This window comes from Gadus chalcogrammus, chromosome 1 (assembly GCF_026213295.1).
Source record: "Gadus chalcogrammus isolate NIFS_2021 chromosome 1, NIFS_Gcha_1.0, whole genome shotgun sequence".
In the NCBI taxonomy this organism is placed as follows: Eukaryota; Metazoa; Chordata; class Actinopteri; order Gadiformes; family Gadidae; genus Gadus; species Gadus chalcogrammus.
In genome coordinates this window covers 15,714,299-15,739,813 of record NC_079412.1, presented here as the reverse complement: position 1 = coordinate 15,739,813, position 25,515 = coordinate 15,714,299, and the positions used below count along the sequence as shown (strand labels likewise).

At 48.8% G+C, this 25,515-nt stretch overlaps 1 protein-coding gene across 8 annotated transcripts in view; it reads left to right on the top strand.

Annotated features, from left to right (window-relative positions):
• The window catches only part of rerea (arginine-glutamic acid dipeptide (RE) repeats a), a 130,222-nt gene extending 107,948 nt beyond the window's left edge, over window positions 1-22,274 (top strand). For 5 of the 8 annotated variants that reach the window (XM_056591720.1, XM_056591696.1, XM_056591711.1 and 2 more), the window contains 12 exons: window positions 2,342-2,422; window positions 11,953-12,115; window positions 12,253-12,345; window positions 12,996-13,195; window positions 14,166-14,327; window positions 14,686-14,799; window positions 14,992-16,463; window positions 16,872-17,094; window positions 17,205-17,913; window positions 18,276-18,449; window positions 18,589-18,769; window positions 19,209-22,274. In XM_056591720.1, coding sequence (XP_056447695.1) covers window positions 2,342-2,422; window positions 11,953-12,115; window positions 12,253-12,345; window positions 12,996-13,195; window positions 14,166-14,327; window positions 14,686-14,799; window positions 14,992-16,463; window positions 16,872-17,094; window positions 17,205-17,913; window positions 18,276-18,449; window positions 18,589-18,769; window positions 19,209-19,242 — 3,606 coding nt within the window. In that variant the 3' untranslated portion in view covers window positions 19,243-22,274. The remainder of the gene's footprint in view (window positions 1-2,341; window positions 2,423-11,952; window positions 12,116-12,252; window positions 12,346-12,995; window positions 13,196-14,165; window positions 14,328-14,685; window positions 14,800-14,991; window positions 16,464-16,871; window positions 17,095-17,204; window positions 17,914-18,275; window positions 18,450-18,588; window positions 18,770-19,208) is intronic. The other 3 variants (XM_056591739.1, XM_056591747.1, XM_056591728.1) reach the window with 2 other exon arrangements.
• The last annotated feature ends 3,241 nt before the right edge of the window (window positions 22,275-25,515 follow it).

The window sequence follows — 25,515 nt, the reverse complement described above, 5'->3', positions numbered from 1 at the left end:
GACGTGCAGAGAGGGAAGGGTGAGGACCGGGGGGGGAGGAGCCCCCCGTCTAGGGAGAGGAGGGTGGGGAGGGGAGCACAGCCCTCACACCCCACGGCAACCACAGACAGATAAGCAGTGTAAACGGTACTGTAGGGAAATGTTATTAAATAGAGATAATCAGAGGAATGACGTCGGTTGGCTGTGATAGAGTTCCGTGTCACGGCGGGTCTTTATCCAGACACCAGGTAACTCAAACGCCAACCCCCGGTCCGGGATACAATATGACACCCCAGAGCATATTAAAGACCCCTCCCATACCTTGACGCAAACTATGAAGACGAATATTAGAGGAACCATTCATGGTAGGTTGACGTGGGTTTGTGGTCACCGACTCCGTAGCCCACCCTGTTGTTGTATCCTAATCTCTCCATCTCTCGCGTCTGGTTCATCTCCACTGACTGACAATCATGTGGTTGTCTGCCCTTTAAGCCCTCGAGTGTGGTTAAGGAACCCAAACTGCAGCGCTGGTACTGGAGATGGCTCCATCTACTGGCTAATCAACCGCTACACCTTGGCTCTGTTAATGCAAATGAACCCCCCTCACGGCCGCCGCTGATAAACATGCCCTCTCCATTACGGTGCCCCGAGCACAGCTAGGCACACCTGGCGAAGACGTGTGCTTCTGCTTGTTTGTTGTTGGGGCACAAATGTTTTCCTGTTGAAGCGTGTCATTTTTTTCTGAGCTTGTGCATCCTTGTTTGCTGTGTATTTTTTCAGCAGTAGTTTCTGTTGATTTAGACATCTGGTTGTGTCTGTGTTGCTGTAGCAGACGAGTCATGTGTTAACTCAGTAATATTGCCCTTTCAGTCCCCTACCAAAGTTCACTATGTAAACAATCTGGGGTTACATAATATACTGTAAATGGGCTGGAAAGATTACTTTGCAAGCTCCATGTCTGGTTTTCCCACCAGCTTGTCTTTTCCCGACATGTCCAAAGCCCTTTTTTTCTGCACACACGCACACACATTGCATCTGCCCGCCTGCCCTCTCCCACTCCCGCTAGTAAGGCTTGTGCCTCCGAGTGCGTTCCAAGTACTGCTGGTCTTCTAAAAGGGAAAGGGTCATCTTTGCTTTAATAGTGAGAGAGAAAGAAAGGGCTCCAGCTTGTCTCTGCAGGCGTGTGTGTGGGGGGTGGACACGCTAAGCCTGCCCTCGTGTGACAGCCTGCACAGCGTCCTGAAACGGAGAGCTGCGTGTGTGAATCCAGGATGGAGCGCAGAACTCCACCCCGGGTTTTCCAGGCCACTGTGAACCAGAGGCTCTCTAGCAGAAAGATCACATGTAAAGCCTTCCCCTTTGTAGTGGAGGAGCAGAGAGTGACAAGCTATTTCTTGCTTGTAAAAAAAAAAGAAGCGATGTACCGACAGAAGCGTTGTGGATTTGCTCCCTAATTTTTCCTTTTACCTGTGGCTGGATGAGGAGATTTGTACCCCGTCTCCCTGAGGACTTTTCCCCGCTTTACGCCGGAGTTACTTGCTTGTTACTTGGAAACGGTTGGCTGAGAGCACGGAGGATCGGGGCTCGCCTCTGGAACAAGAAAGTAAATCTGTTGGTTGTCTGCTTCGCTGGTTATGAATGTTTTCAGCCTCGGCTTTTTATGGCTCGCGCTCTCTGTGGCTCTCTTAAAGGAGAAGAAATGCATTTAGGTGGGGATTACCTTCTCTTTTCTCTAACGCTTTATTCCTGTTTGCTGCTGTGGTTTGCTGTGTTTGTTTTGGATTTGACCGTATGGTCACAGTTAAGTTTTACATGTCAGAATTAGGCAGGACATGTAATGTGGCAGCGATTCCTGTAACTGCGCTGCTCCCTGTGTCCTTTACATATTCTGCCTTTTGAAGGGATTTGGACATTTTTGTTTATTATCATGTGTTTGTGCCAGTTAGACATGGTCAGATTTCAGATATATTTATTTGTTCATAAGTAAGCAGTAATATTTTATATGACAAACAAGCCTGTGTTAAGGGCATTGGCATTGCTTTTTGTAGACTCAAGTTTACATTGTGACTTTGAACTTCGGAGTTCTATGATCAGCAGTGCCATCCACTGTTCTGTGGGAAACATTATAATAATTTATAAATCTTCCTTGTGCGCATTAACACGGCAACATCGTCTTAGCTTCTCTCTTACTATGACTTGTCCTTTCCTTGTTTGTTTTGTACCCAGACAAATCTGTGTTTAATCCGGATTTTAAACTGAGGCTAGTGTCGTTCACATGTCACATTAAGGTCGGACCTAACAAACCCTAACTGATGTTGTTGTTGTCGTTCTCTTTGTGTCTCTCTTCTATGTTCATCTCCAGAAACGCTTCATTAAAGGCTTGAGACAGTTTGGCAAGAACTTCTTCAGGATCAGGAAAGAGCTTCTTCCCAACAAAGAAACGGTAAGTTCATGTTCATTCCTTCTTGGTTAGAACGGGTGTTTGAGAGTGAAAGAGAGACGTGTGTACCTTTTTATAATGTTAGTTTTTATATTCAGACATGGCACATGGAACGAGCCACATTTGTCTCAGGATACGCAGAACCGCTCCAACAGTAAACATTTATTTTTAATGTGGCGTTTAGTGTGCAGCTGTTTCCTAACCTGAGGCCTTATTGATAAGCACTTAGATCAGCCTGCCATCCTGAGCCCCCTGCTTTGCAATACCGTCCTAGTTCTCTCTCTCTCTGTGTCTGTGTGCGTGTGTCTCTCTTGCTCTCTCAGCACGCTGCTATGAAACATTTAGTTGTACCCAAGCTGAGTACCAGGCCGTGGCCATGTTTGCAGCCATTTAAAGTATACATCTGAACACATTGAGGGTTTATAAGCACCTATAGTTGGCAGGCAGGTGATGAGAGGTGAGGAGGTAAACGTGACGTGAATCATTATCCACAGCACAGTTCATTGTGTTTATTATATACTGTTCTTTCACTGTCATCGGAAGTTTACTTTTGAACTACGCAGAATAGTATGAAAGTTGTTATTCCGAGTTCAGTGAGATTAATCAATTATTATATCTACTTGCCTTAATAAGCTTGTTACACTGTTTATATAATGAGGTCAACAGTTCTTTAATTTCCGTCACAGAATACCCGACCACCAACAGGACCGATGTCTCATTTGACATCCGGTTGAGTGCATGAAACACTTCTCCATCCTGATCAGCATGGATGAATGTGAATCCTAACCAATCAAATGAGTCGCTCACTGCATTTCACTTTGAAGTGACATGTCTGTAGTTTTAAGCCTTGCCCTTTGCTGATAGGCATGAAATGTAGGTAGACAGGCTGAATTAATATCTGTTGCACCCAGCGGCTGAGATTGTTTTGTTTATATTCCTTGGCAGAGAGATGTACCTCTGTCAGAGCTCCACCCCTTATACATACGTGTGTGTGTGTGTGAGCATTTTAACATTATATTAATCGTTAAACCAACCTGTGCCCTGTTAACGTAGCAGAAAGGGAGTCATTCCGAACAATGATTAACCCAGAACCTAGCAGTTTACCCTGCAACCATCCGGCAACCTTGAAGCTGAACACAAAGAATGTCTGCCATACATGGCTTGGGTTGTTTTCTTTCCTCGTTTTTTGTGGGGACCAGGCTACATGTATTTTTCTGTTCAGTAATTCTATTAAAGTTGACATTTAGGGTTAAGGGTAAAGCACATTTTAGTTAAGTGACATGCAAAGCAGCTAAGACATTTCCCACGGCAGGGAAAAATGTAATCATATATAGCGGAACACAATACAGTGATACACACAACATGCTTTCGTAGTATGCTGGCTATTTCTAGAAGTGGCAGATGATTGCCACAGTCTTGAAAGGGAAATCAAAGGGGATTGTCATACCCGTCACTATTTCATCCCCTAGTTGGTTTGGAGCCGAGGAAATGTCAAAGATGTCCCTCTCAAACCTCTATCTGTACATGCAGGCATAAGTCTTGATTTCTCCCTACCACTTCAGTCTTTGCATCATTAGTTGTGTTTGTATGTGTATCAGTGCGTTAGAAACGTCTTATCTTTTTCTTCCCAAAAATCTATTTGTACCTCTTTAATGTAGGATTACGATCCCTGATATTCATTTCCTGATAAAAATCATCTGCACTTATTTGTGCCGGGTTAAAAAATATGGCGTGCGTCTGTGATTGGCTTTTGAGGACGTAATATAGCCTGTGTGTATGTTCATGGGCGCGCGCGGTAGAAGATGTAATACAACCCCAGGACTCGGCACAGACACCCCCAGCGTCGAGCAGGGACAGATTAATCCTCGCGCCTCCCTCTCTTTGGCTTTCAAATGGAAAGATAAACTGCCCATTAAACATAGGCAAAGACGAGTGGATGACTGGGAGAGAGTAAGGTAGCGTAGTTCGAGCCGGCTAAATGTAGCCGCTGGAAAGCAGTGTTGCAGGGTTGTTACCGAGGCCAAAAATAAACGGCTTGCAGAAGCCTGCTATGGAACCTGCGCTTGTGATTAGAAAGGCTGATCTGTGAACTTGCCTGTCAATTCAGCCCCCTCAGGAAAGCTGCTGAACATGGAAGAACCACAATCTCACAAGATTGTTGGATGTCCGGGAAATGGAGAGAGGGCAAATTGAGGGACGGGGGATTTCTCCCATCGTGCAATGCCAAGCCATGCGAGGAGATGTGCTCTGTATGAGTGCGGGTGTTCCTGTAGCATGTCCTGCCCAGGGCCGTGCACTCGATCACCCAGCGTCCTCAGCCAGAGCCCAGGCCGGGAAGCGCTCTGGTCATGATTAGCTGGAGGGTTAGGCTTCAGAATGGTCAGTCCTCTACTGCCCCCCCCCCCCCCCCCCGCAATACAGCAACTAATAGCTGTGCTGGCCCTGAAGCGTCAGGGGCACCGCAACAGCCAGTGCCAGGGCCAGCCAGTACGCTGTGTAAACACACCAGGCCTGACTAGCGCTCAGGAATGCTTTATATAAAGTCACATAAAAGCCCGGAGGGGGAAGTGGGTGTGTCGCCTGGATGTCTGCAGCGATCCCGCACCGCCACCATTTTCCTTCCACTCAGGAGAGAATGTCACAGAAGTTGAGCCGGCCACTACCATCGTTCCCAATGGTTCACTGCGCTGAAGCGGCTGATCAAGGATCAGGTTTTAGTCTTGGTCCCGATATTTTCCACTGGACAAATAGTTTGGTTTGGCTTAATAGAGGCTCAAAGGAGCAGCGCTGCATATGCTCTGGTTGCAATGGTGCAGAGTTTAAGTGGTCACAAGTTAAAGTGGATGAGTTATGGGACAGTTTCCACTTTAATTTTATGAGAGGAACAGTTAGATTTTTAATTTCCCTCAGATACATAGCAATAAAGTTTAATCTTACTAATGATAATTAATGATAATTTTATTGAATCCTTTGATAGATGTGTGTACCCTTTTATCATTGCAGCAGTTAAAAAACATAACAAAAATATGCAGCACAAAGGATATTAAGGGGGTGAATAAATATTATTTGTTGAGCTGGTTCAATTGTATTGTCAAATAACTATTAAAACTACATTTATATTCTCTCAAGAGAAATAAAACATTTAATTATATTTAATTATTATTTATATTTTTTATTCAGCATTGTTTCGAACTGTTAGAAAAATATGTTAAAAAAATAAAATAAAAAACTGTTAGCACACCAAATATCATTGCAGTCTTTTTATCACCCAATAGCCGTTCTTTGTGTAGAATCACAAACACGACGCCACAGTGTGTGAACATGTACCGCGGTACCACTGTCAATTTAAAAACACATAAACCAGGAGGAGATCTCCTGAGATGCTGTCAGAGGAGCATCCAGACGAAGGGGACATGTGGCCCTCCCTCCCTCCCTGCCTGTAGGCACTGTCCTTCACAGGCAATGTGGGGGGCACCATGCGAGCGCTGTTTACAACACAGCCTCACAGCAGATGTTTGCCTCTGCACAATCTGTACACATGTCAAGCCCGATTCATTGCCACGTCCTTCGACCAGCGGCACGGGGGCCCGGGGTTGAGCCTGATTATGAGTACTTTGGGCCCGACGCTGATTAAACCAGACCCACGTACTGCCAGGCCTGCTCTGCAACAGCTGCAGCCAGATTGAGGGAATAGCGTCCGTGTGCTTAGTAAACGATGTAGCGTGTTCAAATGAACGCTCGTCAGGGATAAATGATCCTCCGGCAGGCTACTGGCGATTTAGCCTCCCTGTGAGTGTAGTCAAACCTTGTTGAGCCTAATAGATGGAGTGGCTGGAGGAAGGGCGCTTCCGCTGTAATTGAGTTCTTTGGTCAGCTCCGTGTTGTGATCTTTAGGGTGGGACCAGCTTATCAGCAGAACGACCCCCCCCCCTCCCCCTTTCTGCAAAAAGCTCTGTTGTTATCCAATCGGCTTTCATTGGCAAAAGCGCTTACAGCAGGAAAAACATGAGTGCTGATTCTTCAGCGTGTGCATCCCTGACCTGTGAAAGCAGAGCTTATTCAGTCATTCTCCGGCAGAAAGGCTCCGCACAGCAGGGAAAGGCTGTCTATTTAACTGCCTTTCACACACATGCACACGCACACTAGTGGCCCAGCCAAGAGCCTTTCAGTGTTCATTTTCACCCGCCTGTCTGCTTGGAGGCATTACTGAGCAGAAGGTCTACTTTTTATTGAGCTGCGTAAGGCCTTTACTTATAAGGTTAACATGGTCTTGTGCTGTCACTGGTAAAAAGAAAGGCTGGTTCTAATTGAGCCGTGGAGCTCTTTTAAATATGTATATTGTACTTCACAATAAAAGTGTAATCTTTTTTTTACCGGCATTCAGGCAATTAAAGTATCGCAATTCATTGTATATTCAAAACAAATGATAATGCTCCCACAACTGTACGGTAGCATTGAGAGCGTTTCTTTCTTGAAAAGCATTTATTTTTATGAAATGCTAGTTAGTTAATTTTAAAAAGATAATGCAGTTTAGCACCAGACAACTAGTTGTATAATATTCAGTAGTGATTCAAATCTTTTTGCAGAACTTAAATCTGGATTGAGGGACAGATTTCGTTTTTCCAGATGTGGCATGAAGGAATAATATTCCCCTCCTAATAACATTAAGCCAAACCTCGTCCTTTCCAAAATGCATTGGAATGATGCAAAAGTACCACTTACTGGAGAAATACACTGTATTAACCATTCGACTTAGTGAGCAGTGGAAAGCACATGCGTAGAGGTGATGTGTCACCATTAAGCCTCGGTTTAATTCAACCCCAAAGATAAACATTCTCCTCTGCCTCGCTCTGAAGTGAGCCTCGCAGCTCTTTTATTCCTCCCACTCCTCCTCTTCCTCCTCCTTCCTTCGGCTGCACACTGTGGAGGGAGCAAGAGGGGAACAGACCGGCAGCCCTAATGGAAGTTTACACAACTCAGTATCAGCCACCAGGAACAGACACACACATACACACAAACAAGCACACAGTGAGGGAACATATCTCCTGCTGTTTTCTCAACTCCCTAACTGACTCATTGGTCTAAAATGTAGGGGTGATTTTTTTTTTTTATGTTGATTGTCCATTGTTATCCTTCGCTGGTTCTCTCCCCAGCCCTCCCCTCCCTAATTCCCCTGTTCTCTCCTTCCTTTCCGGCCCCTGCCAGTAACGGCCTTAACCGTTTGGCTCTGTGTCAAAGTAGGGGCCTTTTGTGGCCGTGTCACAAATCTGCCAGGAAAAACAGAAACCATCTGCTGTGGCCTGCGCCCGAGAGGGGATGAGAGTGTAAATACATGAGTTTAGCCCTCGCCCTCATCCCCGCCTGCAGGCCACACGCTGTCCTCTGTAGGCTCTCAGGATGATGGCTCAAACATACCGGAAAGGAGTAGGGGTAGGCTGTAATTACCCTGCAGACGCTCAGGAGAGTAAATGCACACCATTATGTGTGCTTGTGTTTGAATCAGAAGTATTTTGAAGGCATCTCGCTGGTACTTTGTAATGGTTCACTTTTAGGTCCAATTGTCTACTTCGAGAAGTGTAGAATATCTCTTTTTGAGCTGCGAAATCCCGTTTGGCAAGACACTGAATCCTGCTTCAAAGTTTATATTATTTTAAGCTGTCAGCTGTTAACTGTTTTAGAGGAATGATACATCATATCTGTCTAAACAGCCACAGCTTTCTCCACTGACCTTAAAGGGGACATATTCTACCACCAGGTGTGAGTGTGATTAGCCTTACAAGTCATTTAGGAAATCTGCCACATATGACATCATTAGTGGGTGTGTCCACCTAGATCTGTGCTGGATAGATGAGCAACGTTTACTTCAGTCCACTTGGTTGGCTGGTAGACTGATCTATCCAGCACAGATCTAGGTGGACACGCCCACTAATGATGTAATATGGGGCAGATTTTCGAAACGGCTTGTAAGGACTAATCACACTCACACCTGGGGGTATAATATGTCCCCTTTAACTCCAAGCATTGCGAGCTAAGTTTGCTAATGTTGCCACTAAAGGTGCTAGTAAGGTGTTTTTTTGCTAGTGAAAGTAAATGAGAGTATATAGCAGTATAGAATACAATTAATTGGCCGAATTTGCCAACGATGGTCAAACTAGTGGTAACATGGAGAAAGATACACAGCTGCAAGCAAAATGAAAATAGTTGGTAGAGTTCAAACATGTACATTACACACGCTACCATTTCAAGAAGCAATAACTGGAATGGAAGCCCTGAGTGTCGTGATATGAGGTAAGCCCATTCCTTGTCGGATAATCCACCACCCAGAGCGCTCCTGCAGATGGAAGCATTTGAAAAAGGCCTTATAATACCAAGCTTATGTTGTCACTATTTCGTGTTAGTGGGAGCAGACGCGCACTCTACAATGATTTAGTGGCTTGGTAGAAATGATGTTGCAGAGGCCAGGGCAAGTCTTCCATTTCATTTTACAGCCTGGTATTTATTTTGTTTATTATGTTCTTCATACCAGTGCGGTTTATAAAAATGGTTGGGGAGAAATGCCAAAAACATGAAATGGCTGCACTATCTTTGAATTTTAAATGAATGCAAGGCCATATTTGTTTAGCCCAGCCAAGGCCATGATATTTAACGCTTTAAACTAGAAATGTAGCCTTGGGCGTATGCCTCTATTACAAAGATTTAGTGACATTTATGGATGGGGTGAGTCAGTGATTGGATTTTAGGCTTCAGAGAGATCCCACTTGACTGACAGGCAGATCAGTGGAGCTATATCAACTGTCAAGCTGTCTGTTAACATAAATAGCACAGGAATGACATTTTCATAGGCAACTAAGAAACCCATTGGGGTAATAGGCAGTTAAGGGAGTTAAATGCCTATTTTTCTTGATCATTGTATTCTTGTTATTTGTGAAAGGAAAAAACAAATCCACCGTATGCAAGCAGTTGTGCATTGTCTTTTTCCCTTCTTTTTTTTAACTCCATGAGGTTCACACTGCACAAGGCCTTACACTGGGTCATGAAGTATCTGTTCTCTGGCTGAAGAGACTATATACCCAGTTATTTTTTTGTTTTTATTTTTTTTACACTTTTTCACACCAGTTACCAGCTACCCCTCGGTTGCACCTGTTAGGTCCCATTCAAAAGCCCGGGCTAATGTTTTCATTTGTCCCTGCCCAATATAATGGCACTTGACACAGTGCAAGTGATGGAGGGGCAGGGTGACCTTTCCCCCGCGTCTGTGGAGACCATGTGGTTGTCAGCCTGCAGCGGCCAGGCAGAGGGCCACTGCTGAGAACAGTCATTAAGCACCAGGCAAAGCCAGCGCTCGGCACCACTCGACACTTTTGATCTGCACATTTCAATTAGATTTCACATCGGGGCGCCCGCCTCTCCTCAGTTTGCACCTGCGCTGGCTGCCTGTTCAACCTGCCCCTTCTAAAGAGAGAGGCAGGCACACAACAAGGCAGCCCTGCATCCACTCAATAACAGGGAGAAACACATGCTAACTCAATAGAGCCTGAGGAGCGCTGGGGCCGAATGACGGGAGGGAAATAGCTTTTTGTTTGTTGTTGTTACCATCCGCACATTCTCCTTAATAGTTCTTCCAAAATGCTTTATTTTCCCGGATAATAGTATTGCCGCTCTAAATGCTACGGGGGAGTGTACCATTCCCCATTTTGTTCAGATTTGTCTTTGGGTTATGAGTCTCCCCTTGTGATTGGTCTCTGGGTTACCAATCCTCCCAGGGTGATTTGTATCACGTGAACTCCCATTGGGAAAGACATGTGGAATGAATCCCACTATTCCAGATGTGTGCTCCACTGCAGTCGTCCTCCGAGCTGGTTGTGGAACTGTGCTTCCGAGCTCGTAAGATTTAGGCGACTTTCATGCTGGAATAAATAGCTTCTGCCGCCTCCCCACGGTTAAATTCCCCCAAGCATGCGAGAGGTTTCATTGAGCCGCTCAATATCCTCCCTTAGTGTTGCCAGCACTGCTCCGCCTGATAAGATGGTAGTCCTACAGGCATGGGTGGATATGCATCGCATATCCCCGCAGCGCTACATAAAGGCAGATCTTGTTAAAGGGGCATAAGCTGCCCAAGTGGAGCTCTTTGCCAGTGAAAGCAGTCACTGAGAAAGAATTATCTTGTACCGTTAATGTCAGATATTTACCCGGCTCGTTGGAGCGATAGAGGGACCAGCCCGTGATCCAGACATAGTGTTTAGGCTGGCAAACATGGGGAGGAGCCGCTCGCCAGAGACAGCTCTGCACTTATCCGGATAAAATATTATGTTGAGGAACAGTTATACTGTGAGAATGTGTTTGTTCCTAACCATTATATTTTTTGATCATTGCATGCATTTAAAAAAAAAAATATTTGATGTGACTTACGGCTTCCTGCCTCTTGGAGTTAATGTCGGTCATGGAGCTTTGAAACGTTACAAAGTAAATGCATTAAAGCAACTTGGCACAAGCTGGTCTTTGCAGGAAAGCTATTAACATGTTTTAGAGCAATGCACCTCTTTAATTTATGTCAAGTTTCTTAGCCAGACCTGGAAAGAAAAAACAATCGATGCCCATTAAAACTGAGAGCTTTGTTGAGCAGCAGTTTAACAGACCGCAGGGCCCATATCTTAGACAACTGCCCTCTGTGCCCTGAAGATTACAGGTGACTTACAGCTCACCCAGCAATCCCTTCCACTCCCACCTTCATGGATTTATTATGGCACTGGTTGAGGACCACTAACAAGGTAGAGTTCACGGCATGGCAGTCAGGCAAACCCCCACAGGAAGCTGCATAATTGCTACTGACTCCGGTGGCCAATTTTCAGGACTTATTTATTATTATTTTGAGTGTGGCTGGAAAGCGGCAGTTAATTTGCACAGACTGCCCCGGCAAAGTGCTTTCTGATCCATGATTGCATGTGTTAATGTTTCAGTTGGCTATTGATTTCCTAGCAGCCCTTTTGTGAACTGGATTTATCCGCCTTGCTCACTGGCAAGGGCGCCCCTCCGAATGTTTGATTAAAGTTCAATTGACTCTTCCAGTGGAGGGGCAAGGAGCCATTTCACTCCCTATTTGTAGCGCCAAAGCTCTCCCCGACATGTTCTTTTGTTCCCATTCAAGCCCCTGCCACCCAGGCAGCCAGCACGGCACTGATCCTTATAACCCTGCATTCAGCCAGCCTCCTAACCTAATCCTGGGGCAGACACGGTCGTAGCACAAACACACCCGGACAGCCGCAAAACCCGGCATGGACTCTGTGACCGTGCTCCATTATAATGCTGCTCTTGTTGCAAACAGTTGGCCGGATTAATCCGCGTTTCTTTGAATGTGTCAAAATTTGGGTGACGTTGATTGTGGAACACATTGACAATGTGGATTGTGAATGTTCCCTCTTTTAGCGGTCTATAAAATAAATTGTTTAATTATCTTTTAAGCAATTGAGGATATGATATCGTTCTCCACCACAGCATGGGTTCCTCAACATCACTCTTGTTTTTTTCCTTCCCAGGGGGAACTAATCACCTTCTACTACTATTGGAAGAAGACCCCAGAGGCGGCCAGCTCCCGAGCCCACCGCCGACACCGTCGCCAGCCCGTCTTCCGGCGCATCAAGACACGCACTGCCTCCACCCCCGTCAACACGCCGTCAAGACCCCCCTCCAGCGAGTTCTGTAAGCAAACACTCGCGCTGCCTCCATTCGAAAGGCTGGGGAATACATATCACGCTTCCTGTGGTTGGTGGACCTGTCTGTGGTGTTTCCGTGGCAGGATTAGGATGTATTAAATTGTGTTGTCTCCCCTCTTGCAGTGGACCTCAGCTCAGCCAGTGAAGATGATTTTGACAGCGAAGACAGCGAGCAGGAGCTGAAGGGCTACGCCTGCCGACACTGTTTTAGCACCAGTAAGATACTTCTATTTCTCACTTGGCAAATTGTCACTTTTTTCTGTGCACACGTCCGGATAACCGCTACACCGCAGCCCCACATGACTACTCCCATCATGATTCTGATCCGTGCCCCCACCGCCCCCCACCCCTGCCTGCACCACACAGTGCCGGGTGACAGATGGGCATCAGCGGATGTCAGGACTAATTTGATCAAATCAGACACAAGCCCACAAGCCGGTTGACTTGCTGCAGCTCATTATCCCGGCCCTCTCTGCACACAGCTGGCTCCCCGTGTCAGCTCCCCATCTGACAGAGCTTAACATGGCTGCTGCCACAACAGGACCGGCTCATAGCTAGGCCTTTATGGTGTTAACTCCTTTTAACCTCGTCTGTTCTACGATACAAATAACAGAGGCTTAGGAAAGGGCTTGCAGCTAACCCTCTTACTACTACCCCAAGCTTTTGTTATAATTTTAGTTGTTAACTAACAGGCGGTCATATGTTTTCAAGTGTCAACATGAGCATAGCCCTCAGATGTCACATTAGAAGGTCGTTTAAGGCCTGTGTTCCCCTTGTGGTGACGACTGGTTACGGGCAAGGTTTCTCTCACGTTTGGTTGCGGTACCTCTCTGTAAACTGCCTTTCCCCCCCCTCCCTCCTTCTAGACTCCAAAGACTGGCACCACGGGGGCCGGGAGAACATCCTGCTGTGCACTGACTGCCGCATCCACTTCAAGAAGTACGGCGAGCTGCCGCCCATCGAGAAGCCCGTGGACCCTCCGCCCTTCATGTTCAAACCTGTCAAAGAGGAAGAGGATGGACTCAGCGGGAAGCATAGCATGAGGACCCGACGGAACCGCGGCTCGGTGGGAACCCTCCTCTGCCCTCACACTCTCCTCTACCCTCCTCCTCCTCCTCCTCCTCCTCATCACTCTCTCCTCCCCTACCCTCCTTCTCCTCCTCCTCATCACTCTCTCCTCCCCTACCCTCCTCCTCCTCATCACTCTCTCCTCCCCTACCCTCCTTCTCCTCCTCCTCCTCACTCTCTCCTCCCCTACCCTCCTCCTCCTCATCACTCTCTCCTCCCCTACCCTCCTCCTCCTCCTCACTCTCTCCTCCCCTACCCTCCTCCTCCTCATCACTCTCTCCTCCCCTACCCTCCTCCTCCTCCTCACTCTCTCCTCCCCTACCCTCCTTCTCCTCCTCCTCCTCCTCACTCTCTCCTCCCCTCCTCCTCCTCCTCCTCCTCACTCTCTCCTCCCCTACCCTCCTCCTCCTCCTCCTCATCACTCTCTCCTCCCCTACCCTCCTCCTCCTCCTCCTCATCACTCTCTCCTCACCTACCCTCCTCCTCCTCATCACTCTCTCCTCCCCTACCCTCCTTCTCCTCCTCCTCATCACTCTCTCCTCCCCTACCCTCCTCCTCCTCCTCACTCTCTCCTCCCCTACCCTCCTTCTCCTCCTCCTCACTCTCTCCTCCCCTCCTCCTCCTCCTCCTCCTCACTCTCTCCTCCCCTACCCTCCTTCTCCTCCTCCTCATCACTCTCTCCCCTCCCCTACCCTCCTCCTCCTCATCACTCTCTCTCTCCCCAGAGCCTTGGCTTGAGAGCAGTTATCCATCACTCTGTACACTTAGAGCAAGCAGTAGCACGTTGAGACGTATAGTTTATGTTTAGTCGTTGCGAACGCTTTAAACTCTCACTCGGTCCCCGATGGCATGTCAACACGTCTAAAGGACACCGAATAACAAATGGAAATGATAAGAACGTAATCTCGGCCGCCTTACCGTGTGCGTGTTGCTGTGCTAACCGGGGGCTTGTGGTGGTGTCTGGGCAGATGTCGACGCTACGCAGTGGTCGTAAGAAGCAGACGGGCAGCCCCGATGGCCGCGCCTCGCCCACCAACGAGGACCTCCGCTCCAGTGGCCGCACCTCTCCCAGCGCTGCCAGCACAGACAGCACGGACAGCAAGACGGACCCCATGAAGAAGACCAGCAAGGTACTGCGCCAGCCACGCGTCGGCCATTAGGCCCCATGTGGGAATCAGCAGTCCTCATATATTAGCTGAACCACATTAAGCAACAGCATTATAATGGCATGGACCATTCAGAACTAGTGCCACCCCAATAGACGGCCCACCAAATAATTGATCATGAGAGTAATGAAATGTTGGACTGTGACTAAGCATAGCAAATTTGCCCAAAATGAATGTACAGTGGGTTACCCAATGAATCGCAGCTGGCCGCGTGTAAACGCGATGAGCAGGGAAACGGAGTGAAGCTCGTGTTCCGGGTTTAGACTTGAGGGACGGCGCGTCCTGATAGAGTCTCTCCTAATGCTGTGTTTTGCACCCACAGAAGATCAAGGACGAGGCACCTTCACCCATGAAGAGTGTTAAGCGACAGAGAGAGAAGGGTGCGTCCGACACGGAAGAACCCGACCGGGCCGGCCCCAAAAAGTCAAAGACACAGGTGAGCGGTTGTGTTTGTTATGGCGAAGCATTATTGCTCTAACTGCTGTTCTAATTAGCTCCTAAATTTGACCAACCAGAAACAGTCATTCCCTAACCTGTGTGATACAAACAATGTAGTCTAGTATATAGTAGTATAATGCAGGTTCCACCTTCCAAGAGCTGACACCTCTCCCGTCCTCTGTCCCTGAAGGAGCTGAGCCGACCGGACTCGCCGTCAGAGTGCGAGGGGGAGGGCGAGGGCGAGAGCTCGGACAGCCGCAGCGTCAACGAGGAGCTGAGCAGTGACCCCAAAGACATTGACCAGGACAACCGCAGCTCCTCGCCCAGCATCCCCAGCCCCCGCGACAACGAGAGCGACTCGGACTCGTCCGCCCAGCAGCAGCAGCTCCAGCTCCAGCTCCTACAACAACAACAACAGCAGCAGCAGCAGCAGCAGCTCCTGCAGGCCCAGCAGCACCCTCCAGTCATCCACTGTCAACCGGGCACCTCCTCAGCCCCCGCGCCCCCCACGTCCTCTGCCCCCCTCATCCCCCTGCCGCTCCCCCCTACAGCGGCCTCGGCCTCCTCTCTACCTCCCCAGCTTCACCCGCAGGCTGGCCCGCTGTCTCTCATCCAACCGGGGGGCGCCCTCCATCCTCAGAGGCTGCCGTCTCCTCACTCCCCTCTGACTCAGCCTCCGGGCCCCCCCCAGTCGTTACCCGGCTCACACCACGGGCCCATGCCCCCCATGTCTCACCCTCTACAGGCGGGCCCCTCTGGACACATGCCCCACCCTCCTCAGGGCTTCTCCCCCATGGGCCAGCCTCAGCTGCCGCCTTCCTCCATCGCCAGCCAATCGCAACCGCGGTCCCACACGCCCCCGTCCTCCTCCCAGGGCATGGGCCAGCCCCCCCGGGAGCAGCCGCTGCTCCCCGCCCCCATGTCCATGCCCCACATCAAGCCCCCGCCCACCACCCCCATCCCGCAGATGGCGAACCCCCAGTCCCACAAACACCCGCCCCACCTCTCGGCCCCTCCCTTCCCCCAGATGCCCTCCAACCTGCCCCCTCCGCCCGCCCTCAAGCCCCTCAGCTCGCTGTCCACCCACCACCCGCCCTCGGCGCACCCGCCCCCCCTGCAGCTCATGCCTCAGGGCCAGCAGCTGCACCCCCCTCCGGCCCAGCCCCCCATCCTCACCCAGTCCCAGAGCCTCCTCTCGTCGTCCTGCCACCAGGCCCCCTCACAGCCGCCCCCCCTGCCGCCGTCGTCGGCCGCTGCTGCTGCACCCCCCGGCTGTGGCCCCCTGCAGTCGCCCTTCCCGTCCCACCCCCCTCACCCCCCTCACCTCCCTCACTCTCATCCCTCCCTGCCCTTCAGCCCTACCCTGGCCCCCGCCGGCCCTCCCCCAGCCTCGACGAATCCCATGGAGCGCTGTCAGCCTCCCTCCGCCGCCTCTTCCTCCTCGTCATCGTCGTCTTCCGCCCCCTCGTCTTCGTCCATCTCCATGCCCCTCCCCGCGTCCGCCTCCTGCACCAGCGGCGGGCCCCCGCTGCAGGCCGTGCACATCAAGGAGGAGCCCCTGGACGAGATGGAGGAGCCCGAGAGCCCGCCTCCGCCGCAGAGAAGCCCCTCCCCCGAGCCCACTGTCGTCAACACTCCCAGCCACGCCAGCCAATCGGCGAGGTATGTACATGAGTCCCCCCCCCGCGGGCGTTCAGAGGAGGTCATCGGAGTGAGGTGCAGCTTGACTCCGGGTTAAGATGATGTGTAGCTCAGGACTTCCTCCCAGCCCGTAGGCTTTCAACTGCATATCTTCAGCCTAACCCTTCGTTCAAAGCCCAGATTAGCTTCTAGCTCTGACTGGCTGATCAGAGCAGGGAGATTAATCACAGTAGGATGGGTCCGGAGGCTTCTTAAGTGGCCTTGTGCTTAAGTGGCAAGGAGCAGCATTGAGGCTTTCTTTAAACTCATAATGGAGGTTTAAACTGACGGACAGGGTAATGGGGTTCCTGTTGGACACCGCAGGATAGCATGGGGTAAGACCAACAACAGTAATGTATCATAATGTATTTGTTTATTTCTGGACCACAGGTTTTACAAGCACCTGGACCGAGGCTACAACTCGTGTTCTAGGACAGACTTGTACTTCACTCCGATGGCTTCCTCCAAGCTGGCCAAGAAACGAGAGGAGGCTCTGGAGAAAGCCAAGAGGGACGCGGAGCAGAAGATCCGGGAGGAGAAGGAGAAGGAGAGAGAGCGAGAGAAGGAGCGGGACAGAGAACGGGAACGAGAAAAGGAGGCGGAGAGAGCAGCGGTAACCCTTTTCATACGATGCCCTCATCTGTTGTTTATTCTGAAGCATAATGTAAACAAATAAAACCATTTGATCATACTTAACTTGTCCCTACTTCTCCCCCCTCACAGAAAGCCTCCAGCTCTCACGACAACAGAATGGGCGACCCCCAGATGGGGGGCCAAGGCCACGGGCGGCCCTCCTTCGAGGGGCCCCCCACCACCATCGCCGCCGTGCCGCCCTACATCGGCCCGGACACGCCCGCCCTGCGCACCCTCAGCGAGTACGCCCGCCCCCACGTCATGTCGCCCACCAACCGCAACCACCCCTTCTTCGTGTCGCTCAACCCCAACGACCCCCTGCTGGCCTACCACATGTACAACGCCGACCCCGGCATGCGGGAGCGCGAGCACCGGGAGCGCGAGATGCGGGAGCGGGAGATGCGCGAGAGGGAGCTGCGGGAGCGCATGAAGCCCGGCTACGAGATGAAGCCGCCGGAGATGGACGGCATGCACCCCTCCACCAACCCCATGGAGCACTTTGCCCGCCACGGGGCCATCAGCCTGCCCCCCATGGCCGGCCCCCACCCCTTCGCCTCCTTCCACCCGGGCCTCAACCCCCTGGAGCGGGAGCGACTGGCGCTGGCCGGCCCCCACGGCCGGCCTGACATGAGCTACCCCGAGCGCCTGGCGGCCGAGAGGCTCCACATGGAGCGGGTGGCGTCGGTGGCCAACGACCCCATCGCCCGGCTGCAGATGTTCAACGTCACGCCGCACCACCACCAGCACTCGCACATCCACTCACACCTCCACCTGCACCAACAGGACCCGCTCCACCAAGGTGAACGCACCCCCTGCACCTCCACGTGGAGGCTGCTGTAGAGGCTTTAAGAGACTGACACCAAGTGGTCCATTTTATACGCACATTTGTTATCGTAAAGGGATACCGATTATAATGACGCCTAATATATTTTTTAAACCTATAATTCTTACATTTTTTATTAAAAGCTGTAGAAATATTTCCAAAAGTCAAAGAAGTGTTTGAAGTTAATACCCGTTTTATATTGAATCATGTGTATGTTACATATTTCTTTAGTCTCTTTACACTGCAGTTACAGGGATATCGATGCGTAGAGCGTGCCACTCTGATACATGATGCTGTGTGATGAGTGCCCTGACCCTGAAGATACTAACCCCCAGAAGGTGGTGGTGAATGCCTTGTGTGTCCTCCAGGTTCCGGGGGCCATCCGCTAGCGATGGACCCCCTGGGAGGAGGACCCCACTTGGCCCGCTTCCCCTACCCACCCGGTGCCATCCCCAACTCCCTCATGGGCCAGCCGCAGCACGAACACGAGATGCTGCGTCACCCCGTCTTCGGTACGAGACCCCCCACACGTCCCCTCACACCCCCTCCACCTCCAACACCTGCAAAAGCCTTGCTTCAAATACACTCTATACTATACTTACACAGACACGCTCAATCACTCACCTCTCTGGCTTCCCCCCTCCTCTCCAGGGACCCCCTACCCCCGGGACCTCCCGCCCGGCCTGGCGCCGCCCATGTCGGCGGCCCACCACCTGCAGGCCATGCACGCCCAGTCGGCGGAGCTGCAGAGGCTGGCCATGGAACAGCAGTGGCTCCACGGGCACCACCACATGCACGGGGGCCCGCTGCCTGGCCAGGAGGACTACTACAGGTGAGCCCCGGGCCCCTCTACTGGACTACTGTCAATCTAAAGACTCCTGCCCCGCTGGCTCGTTAAATGAGCAGTTAAGGGGTTGGCTATTTTGCTCAAGGAGGCCTCCATGTTCGTGGGCAGACATTGGGCCTCGGAAAGAACACTCAGAATGTTCTTGCAGGATGTCAAACCCGCTTACCGCTAAACTATCCTTCCCTCTATTGGTCAATTTGTGGATGTTTCTATTCAAAGTGACTTTCTGTTATTTTGATCATTAAGTCGTTAAGGAGAAGGTAGGCATAAGGCATCTTGCTCAAAAATGCCAGCAGGTAGACAGGGAACACAGAGGTTCAAACCCTGAACCTTCTGGCTGGGATTCAAACCCCCTAACCTCTAGACCAGCCTGCTCACCCGTATCAGCTCTGTATCTAACGTACGTAATGTTGTTGCGTTTCAGTCGACTGAAGAAGGAAAGCGACAAGCAGCTGTAAGGCCCGCCCCCCCCGTTTCCCTGAGGGGGGAGGAGCCTGACTGACAGACACGGAAGGACGTTGTTACGTACTGGTCTGGGGAGGGAGGCGAGAGCTCCTTTGAACACACATTCAGTCACCAAGCGCAGAGCGGACGAGCGGATCGTCTGAGAACTGTTTGTTTCGGCTTACGTTCCTGTCCATGGACCTTTTTTTTTTCAAGACATTGACTTTCTTTTGGTATATAGCCAGTAGTAACAACATTCTCAAGGCTCCTGCATGACAAACTTCCTTGACATTTTTTGTAGGTGCTAGAACAAGACACTGTGCTTATCAATGACAACCACGAAAAATATTTTAAAAAAATGAGACCGGTCAGACAGTTTATGGAAAATATACAAGTGCTATTCTTAAATTCAACATTTATTTTAATACATTGTTGGGTTTTTTCATAATTTTAAGAAAAGCTACAGCATGGCATTTCTGAGTCTGTAAATAGTATATATAAACATATAATTATTATTATAATTATTATTATTACTACTAGGTGTGGACTCCAACCCAAGTCGTCTCAGCCTCCAGTACATTTGTTTTTTTCGAAGCATTATCCCTTGTTTCAGAGGGGAGAACCAAGGCATTACACAGGCAGCCAACCTTTTTATTGTTGTCCTATTCCCACCCCCCACTGCGAGAGTCATGATTCAATGTGGACTTATCTCGTTCATCCATCCATCAACTGGTCCATCACACACCACATTGCGAGAGGCACCAGAGTGTCAGACCGGGCGAACTCAGCGTGAGTTAAACTGAATTGAAAACACTTGAAAAGGTGACGCTGTGGTCACCGGGGTGCCTGTGACAAACACCCCGGGGCCCGACGGGGGAGGAGAGAAAAGACAAATTGCACTGACAGAACATCTTTGACCTCCATCCATTGGATTCGAACGCTTCACTCATAGAGCTGAGAAATGGGCCGCCACACGTTTTAATTTCGGACCGAACTGAGGGGTTTACGAGAGGGTTACTCCTCCGGGTCCTTTTAACGCCTGTTCTATAGAAACAGATTTTAACATTTCACCACAACTGCAACTGGAGCCCTATAAGACATTTCAGATGGCTTGGTCCTCAGCCGGTGCCATAAGACATGGTGTTGCTCAAACCAAGTTCTGTATTACGGTTCCCGCCGTCATGCTTCATCCTCCATCCCTGGCTGTTGACTGTGACACTACGGAGCAGAGGGTGGGTGGAGGGGCGGGTGGAGGGCTGTGTCCCCTGCACCCAGGACCCCCAAGAGAGGGACCACCGGCCTCTTCCATTCCTCTGTGGAGGATGTGTTGAGCCTGCGTGTGTGTATGCGTGTGTGTATGCGTGTGTGAGATCGCTGACTGTTACATGTATGCTCACCTGTCAACCCAGTATGTGTACGCCCATGTGTGATTTCTCTCCGGGCTCCCTGCCTTAGCATACGTAACAAGGTTTTTGGTGGTCCTTGCGTTGTTTGTGCTATGCACCAAGAACTAGTTATCTTACTTTTATACTTTATATTGATACCCGGTAAACTGTGGCTACACTCGTTTTTTTATTATTATCGTTTATCCGTGAACGCGTACAGAGGTAGGGCTCTTATGTTTGGAAGATATCACACTATCTTACGTGTCTGGAAGCTTGCGGACGTAGGCCAGCTTATGTCCCTTAATAATTAAGTCTGGCAAGCCCTGAGAGAATCTGTTTGTCACTTCATCTCAGTCATCATCTACCCGTCTCTCTCTCTCTCTCTCTGTGTCTCTTTCTCTCTGACTGTCTGTCTCGATGTCTCTCTCTCACTATGTCTGTTTCGATGTCTCTCATTATCCTTCCTGCCTCAACCCCCCTGCCTTCCAAGTCCCTCTTTTCGTGTCTCCAAGAAGCTTTGATGTTAAGTGTTGTCAATGGTTTAGCTTCTTGTTTCAAAGCGGCAATAGCAGAATGTAAATTCTGACTGCTAAGATTTATATATATACTGGTTATCTTGAAGCTTATTGTACATACTAGTAGTTGCCATGGGATGACACAATGTAAACAAAAAGTAGAAATAATAAGAACAATTGTGAGTCCTGTGTTCTCTCCATTTGAGTATTTTGTATTTTTTTTTGGAAAAATGTGTGGAATTAAAATAAATGACTAAGTTACACCACATCACATGAGTTTATTTATGTTTTTTAAGTAAAGAGCAGCTTGCTTTGTTGTAGTGATGATCAGTAACCGCATTAGCCAACACCACGATATCTGTATGCTTAAGCGGTTTCACAGTCTTTGTACTGCACTCTATTTTACCCCCATCGCTAACCGCAAGGAAATGTGTTTAAAAGGTCACTTTATTATACTACTGCCTGCCATCATTCACTCTTGTAAACTTTATGTGCCTCAATCCAGCAAAAAATGTTTTGCATATTTTAAAGGCCTACTCACATATACCAATATTATAGATTTGCATGCTAGTTCAATAATACAACGTCTATTCTGAGATCACCATAAAGGCAAATTATCAATGTGTTCTTGTCACCAATTCCCCCACTTCCCCATTGCAGATGTATTTATATTTTCTTTGTGGGACTCGGGTCGGGGGAAATGGCAGCCCTAGTGCTGCAGGCTGTTTAGTATAATAACATCAGAGCACAGCTAAGCCCGAAGCAACAGCTACTCTGCTGAGATGTGGAGTGCTATCCATTGGCCAGCGCTGTCATTTCATCCTGGTTGGGCGAGTGATAGACCAGCAATCTGTTATGAGGCGCCATTCCGCGATGGCTGTCATAGTGCGAGGGAGCCATTATTTCTTCTCTGCTTTCTGAAATAATGCCCTGTCCTCTGGAGAGAGCAGGAGAAATGGAGGTTGCTTGTTTGCTCTATCCCGAGGCTGTCATGCGACGAGAGGGAGAGGTGCTGCTGCTGCCTATTGTTACCGGCTCCCCTCGCCTTCCCCGAAAGACACAACAAGACGTCAGAAACAATGCAGCGCTGTGCTGCTTGAATAATTCATCTTCCGTCCTCCTCGAAGATGGAGCGACTGTGATTCGTGTCAGCTCAAATCCTTTTCATAAGACTCTGTGTATCCCTCAGGCAGCCTCTAGACAAGACACACACACACACGCACACACACATTCTCTGTCCCGAATACATCTCCCAGCTCTTCCTGAGACTGAACGGCAATATGTCTTGTGTTACCGCGCCACGTTCGTATTGTCTGGGTGCAACAGAATCTCGGATGTAAAACCTTATTTGTTTTCTTCTCCCGTTGTCCTTCCCTGCCCCCCTCTGGTTGCCGCTCCGGTGGGCCTGCCGCTGAGCGTTATGCTAGGACCTTCATGTTCCAATGTAGCGGCATGCATGCTGGCAGTGCGTGTGAAGGTAGCGGTAGTGGTGCTGAGCAGGGCTCTGCTCATCCTAGACTCTTGGTGTCACAGCCGGGGAGAGACACTGCTCCTGAGTTTGTGTCAGGCCACTCTCCGTCTTGGGCAAACCTCGACTATTGTTTTCTATTTCCTGTTCCAACTACTATACTTTATATTACAGTAGTATAGGTTATATATTTATATTTAGTGTGTTATTGGTGTCAGTGAGGCCGACCCCAAACTCACACATAACTTGTATTGCCTTGTTCACATATCAGTTAATAGCATGGGAATAGAAGGAACTATAATATTCCATTAGTCTTAATAATATTCACATAATCTATTCATATTCTAATTTATATTCCTCTTTTAAATTGTAATCCAGTCATTCTAATGCATTGTGCAGTTTGTTGGATGAATAACAGGAAACCATAACATTTAATGAAAAGCAATCCAGACGGCAAATTACTTTTTCCATAAAATGGTTCAAGCCATTTAAAACAGTCAATTTGTTCAAGTGTTTGCAGTATCACAACATTCAACTTCAAACGACCTTGGATCCCGGGGGGAAGTCAAGTCAAACCCGTTGGTTTTGTGTAAGTCAGTGAGATGCCACGACCAAACCTTGGGTAGTAGGCCTTCTAGTACTCATTCATGTTCAGAATAACAGAGCTAAGACTACACTTTCCAGTTGCAGACTCTTTACTTTCCAGTACACAAATGTGTAATTTGGCAAAGAATGTCCTAGACGCATCCTATTCAAATATATGAATAAAGGGCCCATGGCCCATCGCACCACTAAGATCATTAGACCTATTTAGAGGGTTATTTTACAGCAGCATTTTTTCCAAAACTAGTCTAGTGAACCCTCCTCCCTCTTGCACACGCAGCATTCTCCAGATCCATCGCTAATTGCCTCGCTTGTAGTTCTTCTGAACCCCCCAACCGCCACCACACGCACACACAAACTCAAGATAGTTTCTGTAATCATGGCCTGCTGTTCTGCATCAGGCGGTGCAGATGTTTCATCTCAGCCTAGGATACTGCTCAGGTGGCTGTAAATGCTGTCAAACTTTAACCAGTAGAGCTTGTCTGTGTGTGTGTGTGTGTGTGTGTGTGTGTGTGTGTGTGTGTGTGTGTGTGTGTGTGTGTGTGTGTGTGTGTGTGTGTGTGTGTGTGTGTGTGTGTGTGTGTGTGTGGTCTGAAACTGAAAGCGCAATTCCAGACCACACACACCCACAGAGCTTCTCGTGCATGAATAAACGACTTCCCCTTCGTGCAGGCATTGAACTGCGACGTCTCAAATTCCAGTGTTCCCGATGGATTAAAATAACTTTTTATATGTGTATCACTATAGGCTATCAGTAAAAGCAGGTAAACAATTGTGTACCAAGTAGATCTGTAGTGTGGTTTTAACATTATATATCATAGATTAAACTGACTTTCTATATTGTACAAGTTTGTGGAAACTAAGAGACTTTCTTCCACACGAAACAATCCCTCACTAATAATGGTACATGATTGGTGGCTGGCATGGCAACCACACATCCTAGTAAAATAGATTGACATTGAAATCTTATTTTTATTAGGTCTCCCAATACATTACTTTTTCGTGTTTCCCGGAGGTCAGGGGATTAAGGGCATATGACGCCATCGACAAGCGGCCAAATGTAACTGACTGTTATATTGAATAAAACGACATTTATATGGATTTGAGAATTGTTTGAAACAATAGGGATAATATATGGTCACAACTCAACAAAATATAGTTCCAATCGTTTTTAGATGTGTTAATGTTAAAAGGTTTCAAATTCTACTTTAAACGTCTCTGTTGAGCAGCCCCTGGGGTCAGAGTGGTGCGGTCACGGTAAATGATTTGATTCAGCCCTCTTCCCTTCTCTCCACTCTCCTCCTTTTCCCCTCCAGCCTTCTCTCCTCCTTTACCCTCATTTTCCCTTCCCTGTCCGGCCTTCTCCCCTCCTCATCCTTATCCCCTCTCCTGTTAAATCGCTCCAAGTTGGTGGCTGGCAGATGTAGTAACTGATTTAGCAGCTGTTGAGGCAAGGCAGCCAGAGCCTGTAGCATACGCTCTGGTCAGAACAAAGAAAGGCGCACCAACACCACGCAGGCTACAGCCGCCGCAGTGAGAAGCAGCGGGCAGCTACGGAAACGGCAGTAAACGATACACTGCTGTGTAGGTCCAGCGCTGCGGTCTTTGTATCTTGATATTGCCTTCAATTTGTTTTTTTTATTTGGTGTTCAGTGAAAGCTCCCCCAAGCGCTTTGATCACGGCCCTCGATTTTGCAGGGTTCCAGCTATTTGGTTACAGGGTAACTCGAAGCTTTGGCTGTGTTAGCTGATGGTTCGCATGTCAGCAGAGGGGCAAAGCTCGCTGTGTTCCAGCTAAGGGTCTCAGCACAAAACAAACGTGCTTGACTAAACCGCTCTCTGCGGGGAGAGCGGGCCGTGCTCATGCTCATAAGTTTTTCATTCTCTAGCAATGGACGGCTATAGGGCGCCCTCTAGTGGGACGGTGTGTATAGTTCACAATTTACAAGTATTTTTATTTATAGCCTACTATTGTGCAATATGAAGATATAACTGACCTTCTGGGGGAAAGGAATCTTCCTCTCTCAATTTTCTTTTCTTTCTGCCATCACTTCCAATAAACCAAAGACAAGGAGTACAACTAACAATTTGACACAGAACAAGCATAAGAATCCTACTGTTAGTTTGTTTGAAAAGTCTGACATTTTGTAGACCTATAATGTAGACCCATCTTATTTGTTTAATGTCACAATAGAAACTGACTTGATCAACTCTATCCATCTATCATACTAGTTGTGCAGATACAATATTAACTTTAGTAACTGGCAAAAATGAAGCCAACTTCCTAGGTCTGTTTTGGTTCTTTTATTTATTCCG